The 8,581-nt window shown below is 40.8% G+C and overlaps 1 protein-coding gene across 1 annotated transcript; it reads left to right on the forward strand.

Moving 5' to 3' along the window:
- Positions 1 to 7,499: 7,499 nt before the first annotated feature.
- LOC131222379 (NDR1/HIN1-like protein 6) lies at positions 7,500 to 8,333 on the forward strand. The gene has a single exon (XM_058217420.1). It carries the CDS (start codon positions 7,500 to 7,502, stop codon positions 8,247 to 8,249), a length of 750 nt encoding a protein of 249 aa, XP_058073403.1. The 3' UTR covers positions 8,250 to 8,333.
- The last annotated feature ends 248 nt before the right edge of the window (positions 8,334 to 8,581 follow it).

The raw sequence follows: 8,581 nt of genomic DNA on the forward strand, positions 1-8,581 counted from the left end.
TCCAGCATGCCTGACCGGATCCAAGTCTAGAGTTGGCATCGAATCAGATCGTGCCTGACCGGATCCAAGTCTAGAGTTGGCACCGAATTAGATTGTGCTTGACCGGATCCGAGTCTAGAGTTGGCACCGAATCAGATCAAGAGAGAGAGAGAGAGAGAGAGAGAGAGAGAGAGAGAGAGAGAGAGAGGAGGGTGGTGAAGGTGGTGGGTGGCTGCTGGGCTTGGAAGAGGAGGATAAGGAAAGGAAATTAGGGTTTTTTAATATATTTTTATATATACTTAAATCCAAGTCTAGTCGGGTTTCGGATTGAGTCAAGTCTAACCGGATTGAGTTTCGGGTCGAGTTATTGAGTAACCCAGACTCGACTTGGTTTGAGTTTGGATTGGGCGAAGCCTATTCGATTCGGACTGACTCACCCATTCGGTTCGGATTGAGTCAGGTCTGAACGAGTTTGATGAGTCGAGTCAAGCAAGTCGAGTCATCCTGTGGCCAACTCTAATGTTAGTTATGGGAGCAGATTACCTGTTACCTGGGTAATAGCTCAGTGGGTGTTACCCTTGCTATGTGGGGCCCACCTTAATCAATATGTTTCATATCCATGCCGCCCATCTATTTTTTCAGCTCATTTATGGACGATATCCCAAACATTTAGCATATCTAAATCTCTGGTGAACCACACCGCTGAAAAAAGGTGGTGAATAACCATTAAAAGCGTTTTACAGGCCACAAAAGTTTTGGATCAAGATAATCTTTGCATTTTCTTTTCATCCAGTTCTTTTTAACCTTATCAATAGGTTGGATGGAAAATAAACATTATGTATCTTCTTATAGTGGACCTTATAAAATTTTTAATGGTGAGCATTCAATCATCACTGTTTCTTATGGTATGGTCCACCTGAGATTTAGATATGCTTAGTTTTTAGGAGCGGGTACTAAAATGGGCTATAAAAATAGATGGACGGAGTGGATATACATTATATCATCAAGGTGGCGCCTACTATATTGGTAACACCCACTAACCGCGAAGGTATACCATGCATTTCTCTTTTCTAAATATTGATTTACAGATGGATGGGAAATAGGATTTCATCAATTTCATTTCCCGAGAGGCCACATCAGGCCTTGACTGATGTAGAACGTGTCACAAATACATTCCTAGCATGGTTGGGCCAAAAGAAGGTGGACTATAAATTGATCATAACTTTTGATTCGGGTATCATTACGGGACGCACAACCTATCGATCTTTACTAAAATGGGCCATACGAGGTGAATCGACCCACACCGTGGGTTACATTTGTCTGTTTCGTCAGAAAACGCTCGCTTTCAACTTAAAAACAAATTTTTAAAGAAAAATTATTATTTTTAGTAATTCTAAATTTTTTAATATTTTCTTATTTTTAGAGTTTTAAATTTCATTCAATTTTAGAAATAACTTGTAACATGTTAGGACTATTCTAGTAAAAGTTTATTTAGAATATTTACTTTTAGAAATTAGGCTTTAAAAGAGTTTGATTAAAATTAGGATATTTATTAGAGTTAGAATTTTGTTATTTTTGGTAATTACGAATTTTAGTTTTTTCTATATTAATGGTGTAACAGGGACACATGGAGATTAGACAATTATCAATAAAATTATTTCAAATATTTTAGAATTATTTCTATTTTCTTTTCCTTGTGGATTTGATGTTTCTCTGTGAGGAGTCCAGAGAAGTTTCGTGGATTCGGGACAGTTATCCCCTTGAGGAAGATGGTGCTCGACCTCACGTCCTTCCCTAATTTAGTTTGGTATTAGAGCGAGGTTTTTCCTTGGATCTGTCTTTTGAGGACGGGTCGGGTAACAATCCCATGTAGTGCTCCATGGAATCATCTTTTAACAGCGATGGCTTTTGAAGTGACGCAACGAAAGAATCAGCAAGTCATGAAAGGGCTGCAGGCTACCATCGATCGCATGACGAATTGCATGAGGGAGGCTCTAGGGCAACTTCATGTAATGGAGGTGATCCATCCCCAGTAGACACTGGAAATCATAATCACCATGATCACATGATGTTGCCAGCAGTGAACCACATGATCACTCATGAGAAGGTGGTATCCAACGACATGATTCCACAACATCCTGGATGAGGCATTGATCGAATAGATCGAGAATTCAAGATGAGGGTCGATCTTCCTAGCTTCAATGACCAACTTTATATTAAGGATTTCTTTGATTGGCTTTCCGAAGTTGAGTGATTCTTTGAATATATGGAAATCCTTGAAGCAAAGAAGGTCAAGCTTATGGCCTTACAAGCTGAAGGGCGGAGCTTCAGCTTGGTGGGAACAACTTCAACTCGAGCAGACGAGACAAATGAAGGCACCAATCCACACGTGGTGCATTGATCTGAATGAAGCAGTTATTGCGCATGCGATTCCTACCTAGCAAATACGATTAGGTATTATTCCAACAAAATCAAAATTATTGGCAGGAAAGCCGATCAGTAAAGGGTTATGTAGAGAAATCACATTATTTGTCGGTGAGAGATGACCGGGCTGAAACAGAGTTGCGACAGGCCACATGATTCATAAGTGGCAGACATGTGGGCCCTATGAGAGAGGAGAATCAACACAAGACTTCTAAAGTGGAGGGACAATCTCTCATAAATGAACAATCTTTTGTTAAACAATATGAGGAAACAAGAGATATATATGCATTAGTTGAAAAGGAAAAATATATGGAGCTTGTGAACATTCCAAAGGATTTGAAACTAGTGTTGCAGGCATTCAAGGCGATTGTGCTCGATGAACTTCCTAATAAATTGCCTCCCATAGAAGATATACAAAACCACATTGATCTTATCTCAGGGTCAAGTCTGCTTAATTGCCCACATTATCAAAAGGAATGTGAGATCGTGAAGACATTAAAATTGTGGTAAACTGCTATAGTAGAAGTACAAAGTTATGTCCAAGAGTCCCAGAGGGGATGAATAGGAATTTTATACTTTTAAACTAACTTATAAAATAATCCAATTGAGTTATACAAAATAAAGAAGGATTAATATAAGATCATTCACCCTCAAACATACGGATAAGAAAATATATAAATGTGTTGTGTTGTGTCAAGCATGCAGTGTACATGATGCAAGCATATTATAAATCAACATACATGAGACAAAGGCAAGTATCACAAGCACAATGATATATAGTGGTTTGACTACTTGCTTACTCCACTCCCAGTGGACGCACTCTCTCCTAGAGTGTACCGTATTTCATTATCCAATGGTTTTAAATTAGGTTAACCATGAACCTTCACGGCCCTACATACGGACTCTAGATTTATGTCCTATTCACGGACAAAAGGTCCTACACATGAACCTAAGGTTTACGCTACATAGGCCAAGGTCCCTTACACAAGGGCCTGAGTTTTAGGAACACAAGCCAAGGTCTTACACAAGGGCCTAAGGTTTAGGCACAGAGGCTAAGGTCCCATACAAGGGCCTACACGTACACTCCTGTTGGAGGCCTACGAAAGGACTTTGGCGAGTTTTCAACTCAAACTTTGAATCCCAATCCTACACTAGGAAAGGTCTTCAGACTCATTGGACTCTTAAGTACTTACAGATAAGTGAGTGAGCCCTGTTGTAGCACTTTGAAGATCTTCTTGTTAATGAAGAGTCTTTAGCTCTCTTGAACCACAACCATTTGTATATGCTTCAATTGTCACTGCGAGGTTGTTGGGTCTAGGGTTTGGTTTGATCTTCTTTAATGAATGATATGCATTAAAGATTTAAAGCAGATTCCCATGAGCTTAACATTCAAGGATCCCATCACAATGATTTTCCAATAAGGAGTGCTGCTGGAAGATTAATGAATGTTGGAGTTCATAGTTCAATCCAAGCTATTAAATAGATCAATAAATGCTTGAGCAATGGATTGAATGATGAACTCCTATGAGAAAGAGAGCTTGATGTTGAGGGTATTAACTATGACAATTATTCTCTTAAAACTCTCTTTAATCTAAGTACAAAAATCCAAGATGCAACCTATTTGGTATATAAACACAAATCCCAATGGTAAAAAAATAAGCAGAAATTCTGACATTGTCGATGCCATCGAAGGCTATTTGATGCTATTGAAGTTTCCTTTGATGTCATCGAACCTTCTCTGATTCCATCGACTTTCTGCACCAAGTTATTTAGTTGGGTGCATGATAGATTTTGTCCAATCTCATCTAGTAACCTTTGATGTCATCAACGTGCACTTCAATGTCATTAATGGATTATTCGATGCCATCGGGATTCCCTTGAAAAATACACTTTAATTGATGGACTGTTTGAGGCCTTTTTCGATGTCATTGATCACTGTTTCAATGCCATCGAAGATGTCATCGATCATGTTTCGATGCCATCAAGAGATATATGATTCTCTTATAAAAACTCTCTGGACTCTTTGTCCCCTATTTCGATGCCATCAGAATTTAAATTTCGATGCAATCGAAAATATATGATTTTCCTAAAAAGCTTGCTGGACAAATTGGTCCATATTTCGATGTTATCAAATAGTCTTCGATGCCATTGATAACTTACCTCGATGTCATCGATAGAAGTTCGATTTCATTGGAGAACACTTAGAGTATTTCAATTATAGTATGCCATTGAACATCACTCGATGTAATCAACAATTTTCAGCATATATTCAGTTTGTTGCTGGACTATTTGGCCATGTTTTCGATGTAATCGAACTAGGTTTGATGCTATCGAAACTATCCTTGATTGCACTTCAATGCAATCGACATGACATAAAGTTTACCTGTATAGTTCATAATTCCTCCCATACTTAAAATATCATAACCTAAGTTTACCAAGGATTTTTCAAAAAAATTCGTGGGTAAGATTAGGTTCTTATGAGAGGGGTCATATACCTCAAGGCTTTGGTTAGGAAAGTGAGGCTTTGTTTGCCTATATGGAGTGTTTGAACTTCTTCAGTTGATGAGTCTTTGATCATTTGGTCTTTAATTTGGGGCTCACTTGACGGACTGACTCAACACTCACGTATATTGACAAATCAGGACACTTTCAATCTTCCCCTTTGTCAATTATATAACAAAACAACTAACAACCCCTAGATATTACATACAACTCAAGATTTTACAAATTTTCCTATTACAACTTGATTACAAATATAGTGTTGACTTGAGTTGCTGCTCCCCCTATGTTCATACTCCACCTTTCTTCCTGCATTGTGATTAGTGATGAGAACAAATAACAAACACACACAATGGTGGGAGTATGGTTCTCCCCCCTTTTGTCGATCATTGGCAAAGGGTTAGTAATATAAAGAGTAAGCCAAAAGAAATGAAAGTTGGAGAATCAATAAGACGTATTGGAAGATAGATACAATACTCAGACGCTAGAGTGTTCTAGGCAGAAGGACTATGCCCATGAGGAGCCGCGTAATCGTGACGGCATGTGACTGCTATAATGAGATCTTGAATCGACCTCTCTACCCTCTCCAAGCCTCTCTGCACGACTTCAGTAACTCGCTCCAACCATGACAACCTCTCATCCTGATGGCGAAGGCGCTATAGGAGGGAATCTCGACGATCGCGATGACCTATGTGACGTCGGACATGTGTGATAGGGGTGTGCGGGACATCACTAGTAGGGTGTCGATCATCCTCAGTCTTTCTCACCTCCGTCTCTGCTACCTCTTTCTCCGTAGCCTTAGCCTCAATCTCTCCTAGAATATTATCGTGGTGTGAAGTAGGAGCCGAGGAGGATGTAGGGTTGTCCTTCAAATTCATCCTCTTGATATTTAAATGTGTGAACTTAGGAGGATTCCTAGTGAGATCGGTAGTGGGAAGTAACTCCAAGTGCTGAGACATGAGACAAATGAGATGAGGGAATGGTACGAGGGTGTCTCAAGTACCTCAACGACAAATGCCAACTGATAGAGAATGAGAATTGGAAAACATAGACGTATACCTGTGCAGACACTATAAAGAACACCTAACATGAACAGGTCAGATCCGTTTGTCTGTTTGTTTATTTATTTATTTTTTTTCGGTCACATGGGGATAAACATTAAAACTAAAGATATCGTGACGAACGCGAAGTCTAGGAGACATGTAGGATGCACGTAATGCATTCCCTTCATGCCATGCCAGGGAACGTTTATGCCATTGTACAGATAGCCGAGTCATCTCGTGCCGAGCTCTAATGTCAGCTATGGGAGCGGATTACCTATTACCGGGTAACAGCTTAGTGGGTGTTACCCTTGCTATGTGGGGCCCACCTTGATCAATATGTTTCATATCCACGCCGCCCATCTGTTTTTTCAGCTCATTTAAGGACGATATCCCTGACATTTAGCATATCTAAATCTCTGGTGACACCACAGAAAAAAGCGGTGAATAACCATTAAAAGTGTTTCATAGGCCACGAAAGTTTTGGATCAAGATAATCTTTGTATTTTCCTTTCATCCAGTTATTTTTAACCTTATCAACGTGTTGGATGGAAAATAAACGTTATGTATCTGCTTACAGTGGGCCTTGCAAAGTTTTTAATGGTGAGCCTTCAATCATCATTGTTTTTTGTGGTATGGTCCACTTGAGATTTGGATATGCTTAGTTTATGGAAGCGGGTACTAAAATGGGCTGTAAAAACAGATGGACGGAGTGGATATACATCATATATATCATCAAGGTCGGCCCTACTATATCGGTAACACCCACTAACCGCGGAGGTATACCATGCATTTCGCTTTTCTAAAAATCAATTTCATTTCCTGAGAGGCCACATCAGGCCCTGGCCCAACAAATTTTTGTTGTGCCCACCTTGCATCCAGTGGGCCTATTCCAGGCTGGGGAAGACCAAATTCCGTCCGTTGCTACCCCTACTTGCGACCTAGATTTCAAGTGTAAATATCAGGTGTTCAACCCTTGATGCACAGTACCCCCTCATCTGGTGGGGGACCCTTACGGTTCACAAACACACAACTAAAACTGAAAACGGTTTGGGTAGTTTATCATTCATCTGAGAGACAATGTGGGGCCCACTCAGATCATCTGACCCGTGAAACTTCTGCACCATTGATCAAGCATCCTACTTGCTCACTTTCAACATACAAAAATGCATCAAATGGTAGAATCATTCAACGGTTATGTTTAAGGATTCCACAACATCCAAAACTCATTGACCAAAAAGGTATTATATCATTTAACGGCCTGGATTAAGGATTGCAAAAATATTAACAGAATCACTGAACCACGCAGATTATTGACCGATACCGACCCTTGGCGGGGCCCACCAAAAGGATGGTCCAGATGGGGTTTCTTATACATATATAAATGAGGAAAAAAAAAAGGATACTTTTCTTTGGTAAACCTGTGAATAACTGAGTCTACTAAAAATGATAATGCCACCCAAGATTTACCATTTATAGATGTGGCCAACATCCAACTTTCAATAACAGAATATCCACATAAGTTTATCATTCCTCACCTCCCTTAGATATCTGGCAATGGCGGACCTGGCACACATCAACCAGGCCCCACCATTGCCAAAACCTCCTGGCCATGATGATCGGCCTGAAAAGCCAAAGGCAACTGCGGCACGGGGCACCCACCGTCGGAGGGTGTCCTTTTCCAACCACCCAACCATGCTAGAGAAGCCACGGGAACGCCGTGGCCGATCATGTTGTTGTATATGTTGTGCGTTGACGTGGATCCTCATTCTCTCTCTCCTCCTTGTGGCAGCCGTCGGGGTAGGTTTATTATACCTGTGGTTTGAACCAACAGCACCGGGGTTTCGCATCGAGAGGCTGAGCGTCCCGCAACTAGATTTAATGGAGGATTCGGACCAGATGCACCTTACAGCTGAGGTGAACTTATCCATTGTGGTTTCTAACAAGAATGACGAGATGAGGTTCTCGTATGATAATATCGTGGTGTTCGTGTCGTCTGAAGGTGTGATCATGGGCCGCACCACCGTGCCCAAGTTCGCTCTGGGACCGAAGAATGTATCAATAGTGAAGGTATACACCCGACTATCGAATTCGTTGGTGGATAATGCGGAGGCGGAGAGGTTGAGAGCGGGATTCGAGAGGAAGGATCTGGTTCTGGAGGTGACCGTGGACTGCATGATGAGCGTCATGGTTGGAAATTGGCGGTCCATTGGCGTTCCGACCACGATACTATGCGAGAACCTCCAGTGGGCCAGGATTGGACACCGGTTCGAGCCCAGATGCAGGGTCATTGTTTTGGGATTGTAAGGCCATTGCAACCTTATTTCTCCTCTCATTTCTGCACCTTGCTGACTCACTGGTTGGTGTAGAGTGGGTTGCCGACAATTTCATGTCCAAGATGGACCAAAGAAGGCCTGCTATAGGAGGCAGAAGTTATAAGAACTTTAAAACGTACATATCTCACAAACCGGAATGAGTTACTCCACATATCATATATGATTTTGGGTAGGACAAGCTACTTTAGCCAACCGAATTTGTGAGATTCCATCATATTAACGGTCCAAAATCAATTTTAATTCCATTTGTACTATTTATAATAAATTTTGGTTTGGATGTAACTTTTCATCCGTTGGGCTTTA

Source organism: Magnolia sinica, chromosome 13 (assembly GCF_029962835.1).
Source record: "Magnolia sinica isolate HGM2019 chromosome 13, MsV1, whole genome shotgun sequence".
NCBI classification, from domain to species: Eukaryota; Viridiplantae; Streptophyta; class Magnoliopsida; order Magnoliales; family Magnoliaceae; genus Magnolia; species Magnolia sinica.

Bases quoted from the DNA above. Each gene is read 5' to 3' on its own strand.
- LOC131222379 (XM_058217420.1), top strand. From the start codon at position 7,500: ATGGCGGACCTGGCACACATCAACCAGGCCCCACCATTGCCAAAACCT.